This window comes from Cinclus cinclus, chromosome 18 (assembly GCF_963662255.1).
Source record: "Cinclus cinclus chromosome 18, bCinCin1.1, whole genome shotgun sequence".
Taxonomy (NCBI): Eukaryota; Metazoa; Chordata; class Aves; order Passeriformes; family Cinclidae; genus Cinclus; species Cinclus cinclus.
Genome location: NC_085063.1, coordinates 7,645,941 through 7,671,775, shown reverse-complemented (window position 1 = coordinate 7,671,775; position 25,835 = coordinate 7,645,941). Strand labels below are relative to the sequence as shown.

Here is a 25,835-nt window from a genome sequence, read left to right as displayed (position 1 = left end):
CCGGCTGCGACGGCGTCTCGCGGCCCGCGGCCCCGCGGGGCTGCGGCGGGCGGTGCGGGGATGCTCCCGGCGCCTTCGCGCAGCCCTGGCCGTACTCACGCCGCTGCGGCAGCTTCGGGAAGCGGCGGTGCGGCCGAGCCGCGCGGGGCTCGCCGAGGAGCTTGCTCCCGGGCGGGGACTGTTTGCTGAGCTCTGAGCGACCCTGTGGGGCTGGCCCCGCCGCTTCCCGGACAGCCCCCGCCAGTCTCCGCACCAGTCCCTCTCCCACTCGCCCGGGACCCCCGCAAGGGTCTCCGCGCCCAACTGCCGGCCCCCCGCCCCTACCTCCCGCATCTCCGCTGCAGCCCCCCCCAACCCTCCCTGCTGCCGCCCCCCATCTCCGGCTACCGCCCCCCATCTCTCCATATCGCCTCTCTCACCCCCGCTGCCCTCCCCCCCATTCCTCTCCTCTGCCTCCCCCCCATCTCCGGCAGCCGCCTCCCCATCCCGGGCAGCCGCCCCCCGCTCCCTTCTCCGCTCCCGCCCCCCACTCCCTGCCGACCCCCCTCCACCCCGGGGCCGCTGCCGCTGTCCTCGGTGCTGAAGTGGCCTCCCGGGCCGTGCTCCGGGGCCGCAGGAGCCGTTCGCTCGGGGCCGAGCCCAGCCGAGCCAAAGCGAGCCCTGTCGTGCCGAGTCGAGCCGGTCCGGTCCGGTCCGTGCTGCTCTGTGCCCCGTCCCGCTGCAGCCCTGGCGCAGCCCCGGCGCAGGGCCGCTGTCTGTCGCGGGCGCGGGGCCGCTCAGCCCCGCAGCGGCCCCGTCACTGCTGGCGCTTTGGCTTCAGCCCTTCCCGGCACCCGGCACTGCCGAGCTGTGTGAGGATCCCCGTTCCTCCTGGGGACACGTCCAGCACCAGGCAGCACAGGCCCCGTTCTTGTGCGTGTTCCTTCCGGGCAGAGGGATGGGCTGCAGCCAGGGGGATGCAGTGTGTGCCCAGGACGACTTGCACTGCCCCTCTGACCCTCCAGACCCTGCCAACTCTCTTCTCCAGGTCCCCTCGTGGGATCTGCCAAAGCCCCAGCACATGGCTGGCGATGGCTGTGGTTGTGGGGGTCCCAGCTGCCCACAGTGGAGCTCTGGGCACAGCCAAAAACAGGCTCTGTGTATTCCTCTGCTCTGGAGACCCCAGTCTGTTTACTTGCTTATTTATTTGTGGCTTCACTCAAGGTCAGGGCAGTAGACTTTTGGGGGCACCTTGCCGGGCTGGGGTTGTGGCACCGGCCCCCAGTTGTGCCCTTCCCTGGGCACTTGCCCTCCCCTTGCCCTCTGCAGCACCAGGATCTCTCCCACTCACTGATTTCCATCACGGCAGTGCCAGCGGCATGGCAGCAGGCAGTTCTTGGGGTCTGGCAGGAGGGCTGGACACTGTGCCACTACAGATGGACCAGGCAGACTGTCCCTGTAGCTGAGCCGGGTGAGATGGTGCCCTGTGGGTGAAGGGCTGGAGGAAGCAGGGGCCTGGGGTACTTGGGGGAGCAGGGATTGTCTGTAGGAAGGGGCTCAGCAGAGCTCCCCGCACCTGTGACAAGGCTGGTTGTGGTGGCGGGGTGGGTTGTCCCCTCATGGTAAGGGTCAGCTGAGCTCCCATCATGAGGTCTGTCTGCAGGAACCGTGGAAAACCCATCGGGAAAACACTGCAAAGCTGTTGCATGCCAGTGGTCCCCCTCCACATGTCCTGGCTGCTCCAGTGTTGGCTGTCCAGCAACTTGCCAAGCACAGTACGACCACTGAAGCCCTGGGTGTCACTTAGGCCTTATTTGTCAGAAAGGTCAGCAGTGTCCCCACTTAAGTTGTGCTCTGGACAGCATGCGCGAGGAGCCACATGATGAGGGCTGGAAGGGCTCCAGGCCCAGCAACACAACAAGGGCTGGACCAGTGCAGACCCTCTGGGGGGATGGTGGGAGTAGGGAGCAGGCAGGGCTGCTGCCTGCAGTGTCTGGGCTGGCACCTTGCACTGCTCTGGCTGGGGTGTTGGGATGTCAGCCACAGCCCCACTGCAGGGTGCCATGCTGACACCCAGCCCGGGGGCACTGGGATGTCTGGGGAGCCCAGATCCAGGACCAGGAGCTTCGCTGGAACTTGTGTCCACAGCCATTTCCAAGGCAGGGCTTGGACTGTCGGAGAATCTGGGAAGCTGTTTAAATGCAGCCAGCCAAAACGCCTCTGCTGGAAATCCTGCGCTGCAGGGCCGGCTGATCAAAGGGAGGATAATCCTGGGTTTAGGAGGGAAGAGGATAGGTCTGAAGTAGCAGTTGGTGCAATTTGGGTCAGGCAGTGAAGGAATCCAACCCAAAAGGCCACTGAGTGTGCTTGCTGCCTGGAGGGGGAAAATGCAGCCCTGGGATGGGGAGAGCATCCTACACCACCATCTGACCCCCACCCCTGCTCCCCTGCCATGCTGCAGCTGGAGCTGGTCTGCTGTGACACTGCCAGCATGAGCCAGCACGGCTCTGATCATCAGGGGTCTCTGTCTCAGTGGGGCTGCAAGGGCTGTGTGGCCTCACCAAGGGTCGCCTGCCCCAGGGCGGCTGTCAGACACTCCTGTGCAGGGTAGAAGGAAGCAGCGTGGGTGCAGAGATGCCACTGCAATAAGAATACTTTGGCCATCTCCATCTGCTTTAGGTGCCCCAGGCCAACAACCCAGGGCCAGGCAGTGTGTGTACAGCCAAGTCCCCTTCATAGCCGGAGGTGACAGAACAGCAGTGTGGCCTCCCTGGCCAGCAGCTCCTGCAAAACGGCAGCAGCTGGGGACATCAGCCAGGGCCACGTGCTTGCCCATGTGCTCGCTGGCCTGCTGGGGTCACCCTGGGGTGCCCCTTGCTGCAGGCAGAGCCCCGGGAGTCCAGGTGTCCTATGGTAAAAGTCAAGGTGTCCTGTGTACCTCCAGAGGAGCCCCAGGGTATCCCTAGTGCCATGAGCGGCCATCACACCACTGCTGACCCTGGGGCTGAGGGGACCGGCCTGGGGGTGGCACAGGGGACTCCGGAGCTGTCAGCAGCCCTGTGCAGGAGCACAGACGGAGGCGCGGAGGGCTGTGAGGTCGGGGCTATCCCTGCCACGGCCCCCCTCACCCGCTGCACCTCCCGGGCAGTGCCGCAGCCCTAGTGCCTGATGTGCCTGGCTGGGGCTCACTGTGCTCTGGATGCTGCGGAGGGGACGGGCCGGCAGTGGTCGGGTAGCAAGCTTGGCAGCAGCTCTGGTTAATTGGCCTGTGGGGGGTGGCTGCTGGGGCTACCCCAGCCAGTTCTCTGTGCCCTGCGCCGTGTAAAGCGATTAGGGAGGATTTGGGATAAGGGACATGACGCTCCCCAACCCAATTTAGGGCTAAGTAAAAAGCCATTAGAAGATCAAATTGTGGCTGGTGCTTGTTCCTAGGCGCTGCCTTGGGGGGCTCCGAGGGTGCTGTGACGGTCCTTTGGTGCTGCCACGTTTGCTCTGGGCTGCCCCGGGCAGGCAGGTTGGTGGAAGCCCTGCCGAGAGTGGGGCTGCGCGGTGCCCACGGCGGGGCTGCGGGTTCCTGCCAACGATCCCGCCGCCAGCCCTTCCAGCCGCCGCAGCAAATTAAAAGGCCGATTCATGTTGAGTGATCCCTGGGGAGAGGGGCGGCTGAGCGCCGGGATCGAAGCCTGGCACGGCTCGGCTCTGCTCTGCACACACCGTCTCTCCCGGCTCGGCTGCTGGCGTTGGGGCTACTAGCCCCGTCCAGCGCTCCGACCCCGCGCTAGGGCTCTGTCTTGGCTGCGCTGGGGAAGAAGGGCAGGGGCAGCCCTGTGGGCGTTGGTGGGACGGGGCAGTGTCCCATGTGTCCCCAGGGCCGGGAGGCAGCAACCCATTTCTGCCGCCGGCCAGGGCTAGCCGTGGCAGTGGCAGGTGAGGGACGGGTGCGTTGGTCCTGCCTGCTCCTGCCTGCTCCTGCCTGCCCTGCCTGCTCCTGCCTGGCCCTGCCTGCCCCTTACTTCAGACCACAGGTCTGAGGCAGCTACCGGGGAGAGGCTGCACCAGCCCCGCTGCGGCAAAATGGTCTCCGTCAGGAGCAGGAGCAGAAGCAGGAGCGCTTTGTCACCTGGGACCCTGCGCCCTGGTGCTTAACTCCTTCCAGTCTGTGGGGCTGGAGCGACGTGGCCTCCCCGAGCCGTGCTGCATCCTCCTGCCTACCAGCCCGGGGCCTCTCCCAGTGCTGGTCCCGGCAGCAGCATCACCAGGCGAGGGGCTCCTGCGCCTCAGGCCAGACCCAGCAGTCTGGGTGATGTCAGCACGGGCCGTGGCCCCGGCGTGAGGAGTGCTGGCCAGAGGTGGGGTGGAGGGACTGCGAGCTGTGGGTGCAGTTGTGCTGCCGTGGGATGGAGCGTGGGCACCCCAGGGTGTGCTGCTGGCGCCTGTCGTGTAGAGCCGAGCAGGACCATTCCCGTGGGCTCGGGGTGGGCTGGGGCCAGGGGTCCGGCCGTACCATCCATCGGGCTCCGGTGGGCCGGGGCGCGGGTGCCATGTGGGGCCAGCGTCCGGCTGCCTGCGCCGTTATGTAAGAGCGGGAGCCGAGGCGGCCGTGGCTCGCCGTTGCCATGGAAACCTGCACGGTGATGTCGTCGGCTGGGTACCAGGCGGTGAGGCGAGGCCCCCGCGGGCTCCGTTCTCCCGGAGGGGTCCCAGAGCCTTGCCGCGTTTCGAGCACGTCTCCCTGCCAAGCTGCACCGTGTCCCCGGGTGCCACCCAGCCCCAAGGGGGAGGTGAGCTCCAGCCAGCCCTGCTCCTGCACTCTTGGTACACCACAGTGGGGATGGCCACAGCATCAGCCTGGAGAGTGTCTTGTCAGCATGATGGACGTTTCACATCAATGTGGTTCCCAGGGCTGGTGCAGGTGGGCATGAGCCACGGTGAGTGGGTGGTTACCAGCCCACACCATCGCTGTACCTAATGACAGCAGGGCTCGGTGGGGTTTTAGACCAAACACAGAGCAAGGAGCACATGAGGTTTGTGATGAGACCTGTTGGAGATACAGGGCAGGCACATGCCAGTGGTGCAACCTGAGGTGCTCAGTGTGTGTCCAAGGGGACTCTGGAGTGAAGTCTGTGGGCCAGGGTGTCCCACTGCCACTGCCATGGCCATTCCTGCACAGGAGGGGCCTGTGGGCTTTGCCTTGGTGTTTGGCTGTGCCCTTAGGGACATTGCTGCCCTGCTGCCCCATGCTGGAGGAGCCCAGGGATGGTGGGAGTTGGGGGCCAGCCCGCAGGTCGTTGTCACCTGTAGCACTTGAGGCTTCACCTCCTGGTCAGCCAGGAGCACCCTGTCTGCCAGGGAATTGCAGATGGTGAATCACCACTGCGTGCAGGCTTCCAGGATCCCAAATATGAGTCAACTGGCAAGAGAATGGCGGTCTTCAAAGGACCAGGATGCTCCAAATGGTCACAGGGTGTCTGTCCTGTGGCTGCCACCATACGTGGGTGACTACACTGCTAGGGTACCATCCCTCTGCCCCATGCTGAAGGATGGTGGAGGGGGCAGTTCTCTCCCCAGCCCCAAAGTGTGGAGCTGATCTGCGACCCTGCCTATGTGGGCAGCCTGCCCAGTGGTGCGGTGACCAATGGCAGTGTGACTGCTTTGGCCGCAGGGCTGTGGTGGTGGGATGTGTGTGTGGCAGGGAGCCTCTCCCCCCACTGAGGGCTGGGGACTAGCCTGGCTGCCTGGGTTTCCCCATGCCATGGGTGTCTCCTCAGCTACTCCTGGCCCCCATGCCCTGGTTCCTCTCTGCTCTGGGCCTTCTCTTGAAGCTGTGCTGCTCCAGCAGCACCATCTTCACTGCTGCTCCATTTCCAGCTTGATTTATTTCTGCTGCTCTGCAGCTCAGCTGTTTTCATCGCTATTAAGCCAACTCCAGGTTTTCTGCACTAGGTCATTAATGCAGAGAGTAGCTGTGGCCCCTCTTGTGGTAGTTCTATGTGCCTGGCTCTGCTGTGGGTGGCTCCACTGCCCCAGCACCATCTGCCCTCAGTGATATCACCTCCAGATGCCTTCCTGCCCTGTGGCCCCCACTCCTGTGCTGCATATCTGGGAGGAGGACCAGACACCTGGCCAGTGACCCCACTCGCAGGCACAGTGCTGGGACCATCCCCTCTGTGCTGATGCTGAGCAGCCGCCCAGATCCTGCCCCTGCAGACTCAGTGCTGAGGGCAGTCCCAGTGCGCTCACCCGCAGGCACCCCGTGCCATGAGTTATTGCTGCCATGCATCCCGCCGGAGGGTTACCCCCGGATCCACTCTGCTTGCCTCACTGCGTGGATGCGCTCCGGTGGGTCCGTGTGTCAGCACGGCCGGGCAGGGCAGTGTGTGGCTCTTGGGGATGGCAGCCCCTGCCTGTGTGTGGTGTGGGAGGTGATGCTAGTGGCTGGGATGCTGGCCTGCAATTGCCTGTGCTGGGACTGGGCATGAACATGGTGCTCACAGCCCTGGCTGCTCTACTGCAGGAACCATGGGGAATTGTGACCCTTCACAGGTGACCCTGTGGGGTGAATGTTCTCCAGGTGTGGGTGGGGCAGGGGGTGCCTGACTGACTGAGTGGTGTTTCCACAGGCGATGGCAATCCCAAGGAGAGCAGCCCCTTCATTAACAGCACGGACCTGGAGAAGGGCAAAGAGTACGATGGCAAGAACATGGCCCTCTTCGAGGTAGGGCATGCAGGCAGTAGGGTGGAGGAGGGAGCTGAGCTAAGCACTGTTCCACAGCACCCAACCTGCACCTTGGGCACTGGGACATGCCAAACCCCCAGGCCAGGGTTGCTGCACTGCCAAAGCCATTCCTGCAGGGGCAGGCAGTGGGGTATCATCTGGTGAAGTCTCCTGGGTTTGGCTGGGGTCCCAAGGGACTGTCCTCATGACTGGGGATCTGCTCTCCACAGGAGGAGATGGACACAAGCCCTATGGTCTCATCCCTGTTGAGTGGACTGGCCAATTACACCAACCTGCCACAGGGCAGCCGGGAGCACGAGGAGGCTGAGAACAATGATGGAGGCAAGAAGAAGCCGGTGCAGGTGAGGACTTAGGAGGTGGGTTACCTTCCCTCCCTTTCCAGCCCCTGCCTGTGTAGTGCCAGGCCACTGCCCTGGGAACAAGGGACCTCTTGGCCTCAACCAAGGCCAGTTTTACCCTCGGTTCCTGGCTGCTTTGTGGGAGGAGTGGGACCTCTTGCTCTTCTGCCAGACAAACCCCTGAGCCCTGATAACTGGTGTTCCCTCAACAGGCCCCACGGATGGGCACCTTCATGGGTGTCTACCTGCCCTGCCTCCAGAACATCTTTGGAGTCATCCTCTTTCTGCGCCTCACCTGGGTAGTGGGGATTGCTGGCATCATGGAGTCATTCTGCATGGTCTTCCTCTGCTGCTCCTGTGTGAGTTTTGGAGCCAGATAAGCATCCACTGGCTTTGCCCATGACCTGGGGATCACCAGTCTGGCTGGTGGACTATGGAGAGGTGCACTAGTTGCCAGCCTCCCATACCCTGCTCAGCTTCTGCCCCTGCCCTAGCTCCTGCCCCACTTAGAGCAAGGAGAAGCCTTCAGCTTCCCAGAGGAATCAGCAGTGGAATGGTGCTCAAATGGTGACCCAGATCATAGCTGCCATGTAGGGGGATGTGCCGGGGGTCCCCTGCTCCGGTACCATGCAGAGAGCCACCTTGCCAGGACAGTCACCCCAGGGTGGAGTTTGGGAAGGCCTTGTCCAGTGTCCTGGGCAGCCTGAGCTCCCACAGTGCTGCCAGCCCCTCCAAGGGCTCAGCTCTCGGCTGTGCTGCCAGCCAACAGCCCTGCCTGCCCACCCACACATGCATCTATCCATTCATCCTCCCTGGGCATCCCTGCCCTGTGGCACATCTCAGCGTGGCCCCAGGGAGCCCCATGTCCTAGTATGGCCCCAGCTCTCCCTGCCACTCCCCTGTCCCTCTGCCCGGGTGCCCACACTGTGTTTCTTTCTGCAGACGATGCTGACGGCCATTTCCATGAGCGCGATCGCCACCAACGGTGTGGTACCAGGTAGAGCCAAGCCCGCGTCCCTGCGTTGTGCCACGTGTGCGGGCAGCTGGTCCCTGCCGGGTGGGGTGCCTGCAGGGGCTTTTCCCAGAGAGCATCCCCCGGGGCTGCCAGCCGCTCCCCAGCCTTCTGCCACCAGCCCGCGCGGGATCCCCAGGGCCCGGGGGAGCTCGGTGCTGGAGCCGCCACCCGTCCCCAAAGCCGCGAGGTGCAGATGGCAGCGAGAGCCGCCAGCCGCGGCTCCTCCCTCCGCCAGACTGGCGAGGCCGCGGGGAGCCGGGAGGCACACGGCAGGAGGATGGGAGCAGGGCGTGCTGGGTGCCACGGGCTGGGTGATGGGGTGGGCTCTCCCACCGCCGGACACAGGACGCTGCTGCGTGTGGGCTCTGCCCCCCGGGAGGCACCATGGGGTCTGGCCGGTGGGTGCCCTGGCTGCCTCCCCGAGAACATGCCAGCCCTGCAGAGCCCTGGGGAGTCGTGAGCTGCGCCAGGCTGGGCACAGCACTGACAGCACAACGCGGGGTGTAATTAAAGCTATTTATCATCCTGCTGCCGCAGCGGGACCATCGGTCCTGGCCGCCCAGCTTAAGGGCTCCTCTGGGAGGACGGAGCAGAGTATGGCCCAGGTCCCTGGGGTTCCAGCTCTGTCTGGTGTCCAGAGAACAACTGTGCCATTGGCTGTGTCACCTGGCTCTTGGGGAAGGACTCTGCTAGTGTGGTCACTCCTGCTGCTCTGCATCTTGCTCAGTGCTGGGGCAGGGCCTATGGCTATCCTGGTTCCAGTCTGCCCTCTGGGATACCTGGCAGGGCTGAGGGTGTCGCTGGGGTCTGGCTGGGACCCACTTTTGCTCTCTCTGACAGCGGGTGGCTCCTACTACATGATTTCACGCTCCCTGGGACCTGAGTTTGGTGGGGCTGTGGGGCTCTGCTTCTACCTGGGCACCACCTTTGCCGGTGCCATGTACATCCTGGGCACCATCGAAATCCTGCTGGTAGGTACCTGGTCCTTGCCGTGGGCTCAGTTTCTGGCAGGGCAGGGGGCCTGAAGGACCTTCCCTGGGGTCCCTTCTGCAGGCTGTTAGCCAGGTAGTGATGCTATGACTCTTTCCCAGGCCTACATCTTCCCAGCCATGGCCATCTTCAAGGCAGAGGATGCCAGCGGAGAGGCAGCCGCCATGCTCAACAACATGCGTGTGTATGGCACCTGTGTGCTGACCTGCATGGCCACCGTTGTTTTCGTGGGTGTCAAGTATGTCAACAAATTTGCCCTGGTCTTCCTGGGCTGTGTCATCCTCTCTATCCTTGCCATCTATGCTGGTGTCATCAAATCGGCCTTTGACCCACCAAGCTTCCCGTGAGTACAGGGTCCTACAGGGATGCAGCAGGGCTGGAGCATGCAAATGCTGAGTGCTGAGTTCCTGTGTTCCCCCAGGATCTGCCTCTTGGGCAACAGGACCCTCTCACGCCATGGCTTTGACCTCTGCACCAAGATGGTGGTGGAGGGGAATGAGACGGTTGGCTCCAAGCTCTGGGAGCTTTTCTGCACCTCCCGCTTCCTCAATGCCACCTGCGATGAGTACTTCACCATGAACAACGTCACTGAGATCGAGGGCATCCCCGGCGCTGCCAGCGGCCTCATCCAAGGTGAGCACATGCTGACAGAGGCATGGGGAAATGGGCATGGGCATGAAGGCATGGGAGTTGAAGCATGGAGAAGGAAGTGCAAAGGAGCTGTGGTGGGGCAGTGGCTGTGCCTGCTGGACAGGGCTGGTGGAGGTGTGCTGTGGGAGGCTGTCCTTAGCATGGCTCCTTAGCCGTGCCAGGTGTTGTGGGGGCGAACAGTGCTGGGTCCAGGTGAGAGAGCATGTGGGTGATCCCTGCTGGGGGCTGCTCTGCTCCTGAGCAGAGTGAGCTGTGCTCATGCTGTGCCGGGCAGTGGGGCAGACTCCTGCACTGGGTGACAGAGCAGGGCGCTGCAGCCACCTGCGTGCAGTCTGTGTCAGCCAGCGGGGTGGCTCAGAATGATGCCCAAAGGCTGGGGAGGAGTAAATCCTCCCTCTGTTTTCTCTTGGCCTCTGGAAAGGTTGGTATTGATTTGAGGTTTTGAGAGAAGCAATCACCCCTCGGGGCCACTTAGCTTCTGTGGCTACAGCCCTGCTGGGAGAGTAGCCAGGACCACAGAAAGATGCATGAAGTTGCTGGGAGGAGCCACTTACGACCTGTTTTTCTGGAAACGCTGTTATATCTACCAGGTGCTCACTCTCAGCAGTGGGTGGCAGAGGCTGATGCACTGTGCCACATTCAGAGGGTGTCCGCAGACCCACATGCTGGAGTGGTTGTTGGGACTCAGGAAAACAGCAGAGCCATGAGCAGGATCAGTCCTTGATGGCTGCGGGTCTGCCCCGGTGTCTGAGTGGACACAGGCATGGGAGCTCAGACTTGGCTAAGCGCATGGTGCTCAGGGCTGCAGCTGTGACCATGATTAGTGGAGTGCAGTCACAGGGTGTTGGGGAGTCTCCCGACGGTGTCCCACTCTGAGGTCACTTGGGTCAGATAAGAAGTTCCTGGCTGTTGGGTAGAACCTGCTCCTGTTGGCAATGGTGCTGCTGGGGAGGGTGTGCAGACCCCCAACCACCCAGCTGCTCTCTCTCAGGGCAACAGGCAGCAAACACTCCTGAACTGGGGGCATCAGGACAGAGCCAGGACACCACTATGGGGTGACTGGTGGCAACAGTGACCAGGCCAGCAGCATCTTAAGATGGGTGGCACAGTTTTGCCCTGGCAGACATGACTGGGGCTTGCTGTGCCCCAGGTGAGGGGTTTCCCTGTAGGGAGAAGCACACATTTCTGGGAGGATGAGACAGGCAAGGCAAACAGGGGTTGCCAGTCCCATCTGTCACCTGTGAGCAGCCATGAAGGGGGCTCAGTGTGGGGGCTGAGGGCTGGTTTCTGCAGGCCCCGTTGCCCCTTTCTGCAGCCCCCCGGCAGTGACATGCCAAGGGCAGTTGCCTCTGCCCACCCTGCCTGGTGCTGGCTGCTCTCCACTGCTCCAGTTTCTCCCCGCAATCTGCGGCCAAAGCAGCACATGGAGGGACACTAAGCCTGTTACATCAGCCCCGCACTCATAATCCCATCAAAAACGTTATCAAGTTACTTTGACACGATCCACTTCCCTTAAACCTGTGTTGATCAGCATTAATTATATTACCCTCTTAATTATTTGCTACTGCAATCCCATGTCAGCTGCTCCAGTATCTTGTGGGGACGCTGCCAGCAGCAGTATGAACCTGCTCTGGTTGCCCACCTGTGCTGCCATCCTCAACCTCTGGATGCCCATAGCCGTCTTCTGGCTGAGCCAGCTGCTCAGTGAGGCCGGGGAAGGGGTGGGAGAACCAGACAGCCCTCAGCTCCGTCCCTGTGGGGTGGGGATGCTGTGCTGGGTATGGGGGCTTGTGGGCATCTCTTGCCAGCGGCACTGCCTCCTCCTTCTTCACAGAGAACCTCTGGAGCTCATACCTGACCAAGGGCGTGATCGTGGAGAAGCGGGGGCTGCCCTCAGTGAGCTCCCCCGACACCCCGGTGGACATGGACCAGCCCTACGTCTTCAGCGACATGACGTCCTACTTCACCCTGCTCGTCGGCATCTACTTCCCCTCAGTCACAGGTAGGAGTTCGGGCACGTGTCGCCGGGCGTGCTCCGCGGAGCCCCACGTGTGCCACCCCCGCCGTGGGTGCGGCGGTGACAGCGGCGTCGCGGGGGCGGCTGGTCGCCATCGCCTCCCACGCAGCCGCCCGCGCTCCAGATCTGACGGTGCCGCCCGGTGCGCTCTGACGTCCCGCCGCTTCGGTATTTTTAGCTCTCCGGGGGCAGAGGAGCCCCCCCGCCCCAGTCCCGCTGCGGAGCCGAGCGGGGCGCAGCCTCCGGGGCTCCCCTGCAGCTCCGCCGGGGTCAAGGCCGGCGGGAGCCCCCGGGTTGCCCCGGGCATGGCGAGCGCTGGCGGGTCCGGTGCTGCGGGGTCCCGCTCAGGCTCCGCTGCCCTCCCTCCCTCCCTCTGGTCATTTACCAGCAGTTCCCGGTTTCTGCAGGAGCGTGTCTCCCGGTGCCGCGGGCTGTAGGGTCCTGCCCCGGCTGCTGCTGCGGCCGGAGCACGGGTCATCCCTCGGGCTGTGCAGCCGTGTCCCTGCGTGACCTCCTGCCCTCCCGGAGCAGCGTCGGGGCTGGACCCTGTCCCTGCCCCTGCGGCACCCACCGTCCCTGCTTGAGCTAATTAATGGCTAATGAGACAAAGCACTTGAGAGCTTTTGAGCCTAATCCTTGAGTGGCCTTAGACTGCGGTTTGGGGTAGGGGGTGGAATGCTGGGGGTGATGAGAAGAGCAGGCTTCGTACCCCCAGCCACAGCAGCGCCTTTCCCTCTGCCCATCATGTCTGCACACCGAGCCGAGCTCTGCTGTACCCAGGGCTCACACGGTGCCTGGCATGAGGGTAGTTGGGACGGGTGTGGGCTGTAGCTCTGCTCCCCCTGACACCGTCCCCTCTTTCCCCAGGCATCATGGCTGGCTCCAACCGCTCTGGAGACCTGCGGGATGCCCAGAAGTCCATCCCCACGGGCACCATCCTGGCCATTGCCACCACCTCTGCAGTCTGTATCCTTCAGGGCTCGCCTGAGCCTGGGTGTGGAGCTGAGGGTGGGTGGGCTCTGTGGGGCAGATCAGCTCAGGTGCTTCACTGGGCTGGGACAGGGTCCCAGCACCCATTGGCTGGGCAGGCAGGACTCTGCGTCCTCCTGGCTCTCCTTGACTACCTGGCAGATATCAGCTCTGTTGTCCTCTTTGGTGCATGCATCGAGGGGGTCGTCCTGCGTGACAAGTGAGTGTTCCAAGGCCGTGGGGAGCATGGGGAGAGTCTGGCAGCCTCCCGGAACATGCTGGGGCAGGGGCAGCCCCAGGAGCAGGAGCAGGCAAAGTTGTGGGGAAGGCTGCAACCAGGACACACTGGGCAGACATGAGACCACTGGGGGGGCTTGTGGGTGTCACCGTGCAGGGGGGCTGGAGCTTGTAACAGGCACTGGGGGTTTGTGTGCACCCCAACCCTCCATGTTTTTCTGCATTCCTCCTGCTCCGGGGCTGCAGGCAGCCACTTGTTTGTCAACAGGCAGGGCTGCCTGTGCTCCTGCTTATCTGGGGCAGCCCTGCTCACCACACGTGGCAGGTGACACTTCTGGGTCGCCAGCACCAAAACAAACAGGATTCAACTGCGTGCATCGTCATTGCCCCCCTGGCACAGGGACAAGGAATCCTGTCCCACTCCTGCCCTTGTCCTTCGCCACGCTAACGGGTACAGGGATGAGGACAGACCCCTGGCAACCTCTGAGCCTGCTCCACTGCTCACCCTTTGAAAGGGTGGGCCCTTGCCCAGTTCTGTCACATCCCCCCAAAGTGGTGTCATTGTGGGGGGCTGGGTTGTGCCACTGTGGTGCTGGTGCTTTTGGGGCTGGGTCAGGGGATGGAATTGGAAGTGATGCTGACGCCCCACAGGTTTGGTGAGGCTGTCAATGGGAACCTGGTGGTTGGCACCCTGGCATGGCCGTCCCCGTGGGTCATTGTCATTGGTTCGTTCTTCTCCACCTGTGGGGCTGGATTGCAGAGTCTCACTGGAGCTCCCCGCCTTCTGCAAGCTATCTCGAGGGATGGGATCGTACCCTTCCTCAGGGTAGGTGACCCCCAGTCCCGTGCTTCCCCACCCTGAGCCACCACTGTGGCTGCAGATCCTACGGGTACGAGAGGCCGGTGGGAACCCACCCTGCCTCCTTTCGGCACCCCCACTTCCCTGCCCTCATCCCGCCGGCACCGGCACGGCGGTGGGCGGCCGTGGTGGCTCTGGCTGAGGTATCGGTGGGAGGAGAGTGTCGGGAAAGGTCAGAATTCCCTCCCCCCCGCTGCCGTGCCGCTTCATATTTTATCTGCTCTCTGAAGACGCGTTCCCACAACCTCATCTCTCCAAATCCAACCCGACAGCTCCCCCCAGGGAAGAGCAGGCTAATTTTATCCTCCCTCCTTCTCCTTGCCAGCCCCAGCCCGAGCTCTCGCTCGCTCCGCCCGCACCCTGTAATGCGTCCGGACGCTCGCCCCCGGCCCCCTCCGGTCCCCCCGCAGCCGCAGGAGGGACCACCCTCCCCCGGCTGCGTGTCCGTCCCAGGCACAGGGTACCCGACTCTGTGCTGGCTGTGGCCAGGCTGTGAGCTGGGGCTCGTCCCTGGTGCGGGTACAGGGGCTGCTGCGCTGGGTGTGGGGAGAGCCGCGGGATGTGCTGGGATCGGGACTGTACAGTCAGCAGGGACTGCTGTCCTGGCAGATGCCCATGGGACATGTGCCAGCTCATGGCACCTAGTGTTCCCAGTCCCTTCTCCTGCCAGGGCTGGGTCTGTGGGAGGGTCCAGTCTCATCAGGTTGCACTGAGTACCCTTGCCCAGGACTACAGGGCACCACAGAGCCTGACATGCCTCCCTCCTCCCCCCCCCCCCCCCCCACCCCGCTTCCAGGTCTTCGGCCATGGCAAAGCCAACGGGGAACCGACATGGGCCCTGCTGCTCACAGCCTGCATCTGCGAGATCGGGATCCTGATCGCCTCCCTGGACGAGGTGGCTCCCATCCTCTCCATGTAGGCAGCGTGCTGTCGACCTGCACCTTCACAAGCAGCGGGTGGCGTTTGTGGGTCTCTGATCCTTGGGGGGTGGGAACACACCTGCTGCCCTGACCCCTGCCTGGGAAGAGGGGGGCTCTGCAGGGACTCTGGGGTCCCATCTTGGCCAGCATCGAGGCTTGGTTTCTCCATGGCACTACTTTTCTGTCCATCAGCGGGGCCCGCTCCAGCATTAGCCACCCCGGGGCCAGGAGGTGTGGAGACTTCAGTCCCACACAGTGCATCCACTCAGCCCCCTACTCTTTCCTGCAGGTTCTTCCTCATGTGCTACATGTTTGTCAACCTGGCATGTGCAGTGCAAACGCTGCTGCGGACGCCCAACTGGCGGCCCCGCTTCCGCTACTACCACTGGTGAGCTGGGCAGGATGGGGCAGGACAGGGACACCCTGGTGTGGGGACCCCAGGGCACGCTGACAGCTCTGGGCTCTCTGCAGGACCCTGTCCTTCCTGGGCATGAGCCTCTGCCTGGCACTGATGTTCATCTGCTCCTGGTACTATGCGCTGGTGGCCATGCTGATCGCTGGCCTCATCTACAAATACATCGAGTACCGCGGGTAAGGGAGACCATGGCACTGCAGGTCCTGGCCAGCCCCCCGTGGCCACATGGCCTCTCATTGTGGCTGCTCAGGTCCCCCAGGATGCTTGTCCCAGGATGCTCCAGGGTGGCAGTGTGGTGCTCTGTGGCCAGAGCCGTGGGCATCTCTTATGTGCTGCTGGTTCCTGCAGGGCGGAGAAGGAATGGGGTGATGGGATCCGGGGCCTGTCCCTGAGTGCAGCCCGCTACGCCCTGCTGCGGTTGGAGGAAGGGCCCCCACACACCAAAAACTGGAGGTAAGGCTAGGCAGGGAGATGGGGATCAGAGGGTTCTGGGGCAAGGACAAGCTGAATATGGGCACTGACTGCAGGACCCTCCTTCCAGGCCACAGCTGCTGGTGCTGGTCCGTGGGGATCAGGAGCAGAATGTGGTGCACCCACAGCTCCTGTCCTTCACATCACAGCTCAAGGCTGGGAAGGGCCTCACTATCGTGGCCTCTGTGTTAGAAGGGACCTTCCTGGACAACCACCCTCAGGCACAGAGGGCGGAGGAGGTGAGAGCTGCCCGCACCGGGACAGGCTGTGCCAGCAGTAGGTGGTCTTGGTCCCCATGTGCTCAGGGTTGTTCCTGCCTCATGGCCAGGGCTGGTGGCCCCGGGATGGCCTGGAGAGTTTCTGAGTGGCATTAGGCAGAGTCTGAGGACTTTATGCTCACAGCACCCCAGAGACCTCTGGACCCTTCTTCCCCTCCAAGACACCAGAGATGCTGGCACTGGCCAAGCACTGGTCCTAGTCTTGGCCAGTTGCTGCAGGATTTGGCACAGTATGGTGTGTCACAGCACAGCACAGTGCCTAGCCGGGGGCTGCTGTGCTGCTGGGCTGAGCAGACTCCACAGCCTCAACCCTTGCCACCGTCTCTGTGGCCCTGGTGCCAGGCAAGGTGGGAGATGAGTCTTTCCCTGCCAGAGTGAGCATTCCCCACCCCCTGTGCCCGCGGGGTGGCACACGTTAATGAGATTAAGCCCTCGGAAGCAAACAGTTTCTCTCCCATGCAGACATGTTATAATTTCTCTGAGTAAATAACTCTAATTGCTGCTTTGCCACCTGTCAGAGCCCTGGCACAAGGGCACCCTTCACTCTGCACAGTGCAGAGCTGTGTGCCAGCTCTCTGTACCACTAGGTATCACCCCCCTGGACTGGAGCCACCAGCCTGCTGTGGGGCACAGAGACCCAGGCACCCTGCAAAGACCTGCACCCCACAGCCTGCACCCTGCACCTCACAGCCCTGTACCCCATACTCTGCACCCCCCATTCTGTACCCTGTACCCCACAGTCTTGTACCTTGTACCCCACACCTAACATCCTGTACCGCATCTGGCCAGGGTTGGACCACTGCTGGGCATGGCAGCTGCTGTGCCCATGGTCCATGGCCATCCCCAAGGCCTTGGGTTCTCTGACTTCTTTCTTCCTTGCAGTCCATCCGGCGCCTGATGGAAGCAGAGAAAGTGAAGGGCTTTTGTCAGGTGGTGATCTCCTCTAACCTGCGGGATGGCATGTCCCACCTCATCCAGTCCAGCGGGCTGGGGGGGCTGCAGCACAACACAGTGCTGGTGGGCTGGCCCCGCAGCTGGCGCCAGAAGGAGGACCACCAGACCTGGAGGAACTTCATTGGTAGGCACCGTGGAGGGTGGGCGCTGCCGGGCTTGGGAGGCTGCAAGCTGCCCTGGCTGACGTGGCCCTTCCCCTCCCAGAGCTGGTGCGAGAGACCACAGCTGGGCACCTGGCCTTGCTGGTGGCCAAGAATGTTGCCATGTTTCCGGGCAACCAGGAGCGGTTCTCGGAGGGCCACATCGATGTCTGGTGGATTGTCCATGATGGGGGGATGCTGATGCTGCTGCCCTTCCTCCTGCGGCAGCACAAGGTAGGCTGGGCCCTGCAGTGCTGGGCCCTGCAATGCGGGGCTGGGGCTTGGGCTGCGACCGTCCCTGTCGAGCTGTGCCCAAGCCTCCCCCATCCCCTGCAGGTGTGGCGTAAGTGCAAGATGCGCATCTTCACGGTGGCACAGATGGATGACAACAGCATCCAGATGAAGAAGGACCTGACCACATTCCTGTACCACCTGCGCATCACCGCAGAGGTGGAGGTGGTGGAGATGGTGAGTACTGCAATGGGGCACGTGCTGCAGTCAGGAATACTGTGCTTGGGAGAGCCAGACAGAGCCTGACATGGGGCACACAGCACCACAGGGACATGCTGGGCCATGCTGGGAGCAGTTGGCACAGCTTACCCTTCCCCAAATTTCTCCTTTCGCCCCACAGCATGAGAGTGACATCTCTGCCTACACCTATGAGAAGACACTGGTGATGGAGCAGCGTTCCCAGATCCTCAAACAAATGCACCTCACCAAGAATGAGCGGGAGCGGGAGGTGAGGCTGCAGGACAGTCTGGGTGGGCTCTGACCCCTGTGGTGGCTCTTATGCAAACTGAGCTGCCCTACAGCTCTGTGTGCTCATCCTGATGGAGAACTGGGCTTCAGGCTGGGCTCTGCCCAGCCAAGCCCTCTTGTGTCCCACCCCTTTGGCTGGCCCTTCCCACACAGATCCAGAGCATCACAGATGAGTCCCGTGGCTCCATCCGGCGCAAGAACCCGGCCAACACACGGCTGCGCCTGAACGTCCCCGAGGAGCAGGCTGCTGATGGCGAGGAGAAGCCAGAGGAGGAGGTGAGGGGTAGTACCAAGACACAGTCAGGCAGGTAGCTGGCCACAGCCCCTGCCCACCGTTCCCCTCTTCCCCCTGCAGGTCCAGCTAATCCATGACAAGAACGCCACCACCTTCTCCAGCAGCTCTCAGTCCCCTGGTGATGAGGTGGAGGCAGCCCCTGAGAAGGTGCATCTCACCTGGACCAAGGAGAAGTCTGTTGCTGAGAAGAACAAGACCAAGAGCCCTGTCAGCCCTGAGGGCATCAAGGACTTCTTCAACATGAAGCCGTATGGCCCCCCCATGCTGCCACTTTGTCCCACCCATGCCTTGTGATCCTGGCTGTCCCTGCCTGCCCCAGCCAGGCGGGTGCAGGCATGGCCTCTGCGGCATCAGCTTAATCCTTGCCCTGAGGAGTGGTCAGGCAGCCCGAGTGCTCTGAAGTGTAGCCTTGCAGAGGGGCTGGGGGCAAGTGGGGAGGTGTTCATGTGTAGGACTGTGCCAGCAAGGGATGGGGAGCCTTTGCTGGGTGTGCTGCAGGGAGTGGGGGTCCACACCTGGTGTTCACGGCATCTCTCTCTCTCTCTCCCTCTCTCTCTCTCTCTCTCTCTCTCTCTCTCTCTCTCTCTTTTTCTGTCTTGACCCCATCATGCTCCTGGCAGGGAGTGGGAGAACCTGTAAGTCTGGGTTTGGCTGGGTGCCGGGGCTGGGGTGGAGGGTGCTGGGTTGTGCTCATGGGGCAGCATGATGGGAGCCATTGGGGTTACCCCTGTGCAGGAGGGTGGCTCAGTGAGCCGTGACAGCTGCAGTGCCAGACAGTTCACTCTGGCTGCCAGCCCCGTGCACTGTGCATTGCCCGCACCACACGCTCCTTGTCTGCCCTGTTACTCTGCCAGCAGCTCCCTGTGAGCCTGGGCTCAGGCACCCACGGTGACACTCCGTCTGCTCCTGCTCATTCCCATGTGGCCTGGCCCTGAGCAGCCGTGGTTGCCACTGCCCATGAGCACTGTGCACAGCCCTGCGGCTCATGGCCACCTGTGCAGGCTCAGAGTCACCAGCACAGTACCTGGCAAAGCTTGCTGTACCCTGAGTTTGTGCTGTAGCCCAGCCTGGACTGTTCTAGGGCAGAAGACCAGTGTACCCTGTGGCCCCTTGGGCCTGGGGTGGTACTGGAGGCCAACTGTGCCTGTCCCGTGCTCACATGTGCTGTCGCCCACAGGAACCAGTCCAACGTGCGGAGGATGCACACGGCTGTGAAGCTAAATGAAGTGATTGTGAAGAAGTCCCAGAGTGCCAAGCTGGTCCTGCTGAACATGCCAGGGCCTCCCCGTAACCGGAAAGGGGATGAGAACTGTATCCTTCTTGTGGGGCCAGTCATCAAAACCCCTCTATGCCAAGGGGACCAGGGTCCATGTCTTCCCCAAAACTGGTGGGTCTCTTAGGGAGGTTCCAAGAGGCACAGGTCTAGTTCCTGAATTTGGATCCCTCCCCCACACCTCCTGCTCCTCTCTGGGTCCAGGAGCTGTCATTGGCACCAGCCTGCCCCTCCAGCACGTGATGGGTGGTGGGACTTCGTGACATTGTGCCTACACCCATGACACCCTACACCCTACACTCATGTGCAATGGCACATGACAGGGGCCTGGGCAGAGGTCTGTGGGGCTCAGCCATGTGCTGGCTCAGTCACCATCCCCATCGCACAGCACCAACATGGGTGGGCTTCCTTGGCTCCTTGGTTTGGGACTGATCCTGCCTGGTCCTGGCTCTGGTGTGGAGGTGTCAGTGCTGCAGGCTCAGCTGGGGCTGCTGGGCAGGGATGGCACAGGCCTGTCCCCATGTTCCAGTGTGAAGTATGTCTTCCTTGACAGCTGTGCAGACATGGAGTTCCTGGAGGTGCTGACGGAGCATCTGGACAGAGTGCTCCTGGTGCGTGGTGGGGGCCGGGAGGTCATCACCATCTACTCCTGAAAGACGGCGCAAGAGAGGTTTGTCTGCACACCGAGAGCCCCGCCACCCCTTTGCACCGCGCTCCCGGAGGGGAGGAGGGAAGGTCGGATGGCAGCCGGTGCGCAGAACCTTCTCCTGGCTTTGGCCGTGCCCCTGATCTCTCCATTCGAACTGCAGCACCAGATCTTCCGGGAGCATCCAGCACCAGAGCAGCTGTTCCTCATTGCAACACCACAGCACTGCTGTCCTTGTTTATATATAAATATATACAGTGAACCGCGGACTGAGCACCAGAGCTCGGCGCTGCCGCTGCCGCCACCGCCCGCCCTGGCAGGGCCAGCCCCGCCGCCAGCCCCAGCAGCGCCGCTGCAGCCCCTGGCCGGGCAGGAGGGCGGCTGTGCCGAGACGGACCTTGGCCCCACCGTGCTGCTACTCCTGCACAGACTCGGCTGGACGCGCCCGTGCCCTGTTCCTCCGCCTGCGCCGTGCCTCCCTGCGAGGCGCTGCCACAAGAGCGGTCACCCCGCTCCCCTCGCTCCTGTCCCCAGCTCCAGCAGCGCCCGGGGCTGCCTCGCACGGCGCTGCACCCCCGCTGCCCCTCACCGCCATGGACCCGGACAGCCCCACCTCGCCCTGCCTCGGCACCGTCTGACAGACCGCGGGCGGAACTCGTGGAGATGCAGCACGATGGTTTGGAGGAGGCAGAGGGCGGGGGGCGGCTGTGTGGGGTCAGGTGTTGGAGCACAGCAAGGCCGTGAGAGCAGGAGCCCTGTCCTAGCGTGGCTGTCCCTGTCCCCGCTGCCTAACTCCAGGCTCTCTCTGCCCTGACGCTGTCCAGGTGCTTGCGCAGGAGTCGCGGTGTGGAGCTGCGGTGTCGGGAGACGCGCAGTGGCCCCGCCGTGTGCAGCGTGAGCCGGGGTCTCTCTCCGGCGGCTGGAGCCGCATGGGTGCTGGGGACCCCCGAGCACCTGCTCTGGCCTGGCACAGGGGTGTCCCGGACCCCCACCCTGCTCCCCCGCCGCACTAAACTGGGGGCTCTCAGGGCCCAGCACTAGCCAGTCCGGCTGGCCCCAGCACCTGCACGTGTGTCTGGGTCCCCCCGTGCCCCGCTGCACTCGCTGCTGCTCCCCGGGCTTCGCTGCTAACCCAGCCCTGGCCGCGGCCCCGGGCGGTCGCAGATGCTGCCGGGGGCTGTAGGACAGTCTGAATCTGTGTGCGTTTTTAACATATGCAAAGGCTGTTTGCTGATCTGACCAGCAAGACGTCACAGCGAGGCGGGGGCTGTAGGGGTCCCACCGCCCCCCGGCATCATGACACTCCCTCACCCGGCTGGCCAGGGCAGCCCCGGCAGCAGCCACGCCACAGCCGTCAGCCCCCCCCGGGGCAGCAGAGTCCCCGGGGCAGATCAAACACCTCTTATCCTTGGCAGCAGCTGCAGGGTCGCCCCCCGCCACCGTCCCCCTCCCGCCCCCCCAGCATCTCTCACAGAAGAGAAACTGAGGCGCTTTTAACAAATGTGAACGGTTCCAGGAACCACGCAGGAAGCGGTGTGAGGGCAGCAGGGTGCCGCTGGCGCCCGCCCCAGCCCCATGTACATAGTGTACATAATACAGTACGTGTATTTTTAAAGTGATCATATTTATGTTAATAGAACCAGATGAAGTCTATATATAGAGATCTATATCTATTCTGAGAGATGCAGGGCTCTGCTAGCACCAGGCCGCAGGGATGTGGAGCTGAGCTGGGCTGCTCCTGCACAAACCAGGAGCCCATCCGTTGCACCGAGTGCTCCAGAGTGGTGGTGGAGGCTGCAGCCTTCCCCGGCCACCAGCAGCCCCTGGGAAAGGGCCAGGTCGCAGGTTTATTCTCTTCTCAATTTAGCTTCTTAAAGAGTTTTCAGGGAAAAGAAGTCACAGACTTTTCTGAACTTGTTTCACAGCAGATTTGAGCTTCCACTCAAAGTGCAGCCTGCTAAGAGTTGCCCTCTCCCGGCAGCACTGGCGGCTTTGTGCCAGCCTGGCCAGAGCTTCGTCCCTGGCCAGAGCTGAGCCCCTGTGCTGAAGCACTCGCCCCCTCAGCCCTTCCAGATGCTCCCCAGTGCTGCTCTGCACTGCAGCAGGCGCAGGGGGCTGGCACAGGCAGCCCTGACTGGCCCCAGCTCCCTACCCACCCAACTCCCTGCCAACCTTGGCTCCTGCCTCCCTGAGAACAGGAAACCCCCCCTGCACTGGCCACTCCAGCCCCTGCTCCCTTTCAGAGCTCCTCTACTCCAGGTCCAGGCCAAAGCTATTTGGGGATGCTTGGATAAAAAGCAGTGGGTTTTTTGATGTTGGATTTTTTTTTTTTTTTTTTTTTTTTGCTATAAGATACTACTTGGACACACTCCTAGACCAAAACCAAGCCCCAGTTGCACATTTGTGCCTGCTCATACCTTGCTCCTACATTTCCATCACTCCCGAAGTGCCTCCCTTCTCTCCAGGAGCAATCCCAGTCCCAGCCAGACTTTCTGCCAGGGTAGCTCGGCTGCCTGTGTGGCTGCAGGTCTATGTCACAGACGTTGCTGTGGAAGCCGCTCCCAGAGGCATGGGGAAATCAGCATTTACAGGGGGACTGTCAGGCTGAGCTGGGACCTGGCTTCAGCACAGGAGCTCAGGGCTGACAAATGGTGCAGATGTACAGGGTAGCACTTCCCAGTCCTGCTGCTGCCTCAGCAGCCCAGAAGCTGTGAGAAGAGCAGGTAGGGGGTCTGCAAGTGAACAGTTCCTTTAGTTTTGGGAAGGGCAGCCCATGGGAACCAGCATTTGCCAGTGTCTAACTGCTCTGCCCCTTAGAGCTGGCCCTAGACCACCACACACAAGCTCACGGGCTGTTTGCAGCCTCCCAAAATTATTTGAGGCACTTCAGCAGCAACGGGGGAGGCACAGCAGCCTACCCACACAGCTCATGTGTTAGCACCATGTTGTTGGGCCTCGAGCATTTGCCAGATGCTCTGCCTCTTCACAAGATGCCACTCACTCCCTGCAGTTGCCCTCTAATTGCAGCTTGGCTGCTGCCCCCTGTGCTGCTGGGCCTGAGGCAGCGAGCACGGTCCCCTCCTGCCCTGGCACGTGGCACAGGGCAGAGGGCAGGGGCAGGTTATGCACAGCCTCTGCTGAGCCTGCAGCCAGCACCCACCCTCACAGCATCAGGTGAGAGGATTTTCTGTTGGCTGCAGGTACAAGGCAGCCAGGAATGACATTTGCAGAGCAGTGGTGAGAGCAGCCAGGGTACACTTCTGACAGGTTTGCTTCATCCCCCCAGCATCACCAGTAGATCCCATTCCCTTCAGCATGACTTCCACCCTGGTGGCAAAGCCATGGTCCCGGCTCCCCCAGGGAGTAGAGAGGCCATTCCTTTCCATCACTACTGCTGACAAAAGGCATTCCCCTTCTCCATCCTTCAGTAAGAGCAGGGGCACAGCTCTGGACAGAGTCAGGGCTGCTCCCACACCCCTGCCAGGCAGTTTGGCTGTGGCAAGACAGGAGCTGGTTTCCACAGCGTGTCCCCTCGCCGTTGGCTGGAGAGGGCCAATTTTAGCAGACAGCACTGCATGTTAGTTTACAAACCCAGCCCTGCACGTTTGGCCTCTGTGAGTGTTCAGTTTCCCCATGGAGCACCCTTCTGCCGCTCCACCGTGGTGAAGACAGTGTCCTCCTCTGGTAGACATGCAAGTTCCTCCTTGGCACATGCGCAGACACGGTCCGGTTTTTGTTCCAGATAGGAAGGTCTTGACCCCCCCAGTTTGTTTTACAGGCAGGCTGCTGCTGGAGCAGCACTGAGCAGCACAACCCACGGGAGGGTGGGCTGGAGCGTGGCCACAGCCGGCAGGGAGTGTTCGGCCAGCACAACACAGCGCTGGTAGCACGTGCTCCAGTCCCTGCTGCAAGAGAGCCAAGCAGCCCTGGCCCCTGTGAATGGCAGTGGACAGCTCAGGTCACTGTGGAGGGCAGCTCAGGTCGCTGTGGCCACCATGTGACACAGGCAACAAGCCACAGGGCAGCAGGGACAGGAGGCACAGGCAGCATCCAGCCTGGGCAGGTGCTGGTCCATGGCTGGATGAGAGGAAGGACAAGAGACTGCACAGGGGCAAGAGTTGCACTAGAAGAGTCAAGACCCTCCTCTGTGTAGCAGGACTAAAAACTAGCAGAAAGACCGAAAGGTCTGAGATCTGCTGGTTGCAACACTTTCTGTGCTACATGTGCAATATATTTGTTATGAATGTTATCACAAAGTCGGTTCATTCAATGCTCTTTTAATCACTGTAGCTAGATGTTCTCTGTCCATTCAAGTGACTTTTATTCGAGTGCAATATTTCAATAGACATGTAGTGACCTAGAATGCTTTGTGTTTTAGAGAATCTGTGTGCAGAGCAATGCAATTAAGTTTAAAACCTTGTAAATAAAACAGGTTGCAAACCAAAAAAAACCCACAACCTATTAGGCTTGCATTTAATTTCTGTGTGTATTTCAGTGTTGTGCATTAGGCCGCCTCAGTGCAAACCCTGTGTTCTCTGTGCAGGTGTTCATGGAGGAGTGGCTCCTCAGCTGTTGAATGCTCCCTGTTACTGCTTTACTGCTTTACCTGTATTCATTTTTCTAGACTCCTGTCTGCACAAAATGCAATAAATGATTTTATTACACCCTTCACTACTCGCACGGGGACTTTCACTTGCTTCCAGGTCTCCACGGCTACTTTGCACCATTTCCATAACATGGAGTAAGCCCTGACAGGGTGCAGATTGCAGAGGAAGCAAAGCACAGGGAGAGGAACAGCCTCTTCAAAGGGATACAGTTCCCACATTTCACCTCACAGATTTCTGGTCATCCCAGCAAAAATGCTCTACCTGGCTGCAGGATTGTAGAGGTTGAGAAAGGAGGAGACAGGAGGAGAGACAGCAGACACGTTGCTGTCCAGACAGCCTGTGGGGTGATGGTAGCACAAAGCTGTGGGACACCATTGCTGAAGGCACAGGGACTTACTTGCAGCCCTGACCTCACGCTGGCTTGTGACACCGACTCGGATATGTCCCTCCCACCAGCTGTCACCAGACAGGTTTTGGAGCCCTCACATCAGCCGTGCCACACCACATCTGGCCTGAGGCCACCCCAGTGCTGTGCAAGTCAGGACCTGTGAGGTCCACACACATTCTGCTCAGCATCCAGTGTGGAGCTTCCAGCACAGCTTATCCAGGAGAAGAGAGTAACAGCAAACATGTGGGATTATGTATTCTGAGAGTACTCAAATGTCAAAAAATGCAACAAGTAATTTTTCTGGCCTTTTATTAGAAAGTAATGTCCTCTTGTTAACAGCACAGAGATAAAAGAAATGCTACAACACAAACCACCTGGGACAAAGAAAATCCTCTGCTTCAATCCACTGCTTTCTTAGTATCTCTTGGTTTCCTGCAGGAAGCCCACAGACTCTAAGAAGGCCATGATAGGGAGGACCACACAATTAAGTGATGTTTTGTGTTCTGGTATCAAAGTATGTTCCCAGTAAAAACAAGTGAGGAATCACTGCCTGATTTACCACTCCAATGTCTGCTGCAACTACCAAAGTGTTGAAAAAATGTTTAAAATTATGGTATTGCATCTTGGCACTGCCTCTCTTCCTCAGATGAACCAAACATCCATCAACAGCAAGAAGAGGTCTGATAGAGCAGCACTGCCCCAATACCTGGTGAGAGCTATTCCCAGGGAGAGCCAGCAGCACATCAGCATGGCTCCAGCTAAGTTACAGTAACAACCGTACCAAACATTGTAAGAAAAGGAAATTTACACACCAAATTTACCAGGTTGATCTTAACACTGATTACTCACAGCAGGAAAACTGACAGACCATCTCTGCCTTGGCTGGAAGTTCTTGTGC

At 61.2% G+C, this 25,835-nt stretch overlaps 1 protein-coding gene across 4 annotated transcripts in view; it reads left to right on the top strand.

Annotated features, from left to right (window-relative positions):
• The window catches only part of SLC12A5 (solute carrier family 12 member 5), a 31,461-nt gene extending 6,848 nt beyond the window's left edge, over positions 1-24,613 (top strand). The window contains exons 2-27 of one of the 4 annotated variants that reach the window (XM_062505283.1): positions 6,600-6,694; positions 6,925-7,056; positions 7,266-7,412; positions 7,996-8,050; positions 8,909-9,039; positions 9,160-9,401; positions 9,480-9,691; positions 11,544-11,711; positions 12,594-12,692; positions 12,858-12,915; positions 13,584-13,758; positions 14,588-14,706; positions 15,001-15,099; positions 15,183-15,302; positions 15,475-15,579; positions 15,668-15,836; positions 16,758-16,953; positions 17,034-17,203; positions 17,306-17,437; positions 17,601-17,708; positions 17,819-18,004; positions 18,084-18,271; positions 18,644-18,658; positions 19,201-19,334; positions 19,858-19,966; positions 20,106-24,613. In XM_062505283.1, the coding sequence (XP_062361267.1) occupies positions 6,600-6,694; positions 6,925-7,056; positions 7,266-7,412; positions 7,996-8,050; positions 8,909-9,039; positions 9,160-9,401; positions 9,480-9,691; positions 11,544-11,711; positions 12,594-12,692; positions 12,858-12,915; positions 13,584-13,758; positions 14,588-14,706; positions 15,001-15,099; positions 15,183-15,302; positions 15,475-15,579; positions 15,668-15,836; positions 16,758-16,953; positions 17,034-17,203; positions 17,306-17,437; positions 17,601-17,708; positions 17,819-18,004; positions 18,084-18,271; positions 18,644-18,658; positions 19,201-19,334; positions 19,858-19,949 (3,347 nt within the window). In that variant the 3' untranslated portion in view covers positions 19,950-19,966; positions 20,106-24,613. Of the gene's footprint in view, positions 1-6,599; positions 6,695-6,924; positions 7,057-7,265; positions 7,413-7,995; positions 8,051-8,908; positions 9,040-9,159; positions 9,402-9,479; positions 9,692-11,543; positions 11,712-12,593; positions 12,693-12,857; positions 12,916-13,583; positions 13,759-14,587; positions 14,707-15,000; positions 15,100-15,182; positions 15,303-15,474; positions 15,580-15,667; positions 15,837-16,757; positions 16,954-17,033; positions 17,204-17,305; positions 17,438-17,600; positions 17,709-17,818; positions 18,005-18,083; positions 18,272-18,643; positions 18,659-19,200; positions 19,335-19,857 lie in introns of all 4 variants that reach the window. The other 3 variants (XM_062505282.1, XM_062505285.1, XM_062505284.1) reach the window with 3 other exon arrangements.
• Positions 24,614-25,835: the final 1,222 nt, after the last annotated feature.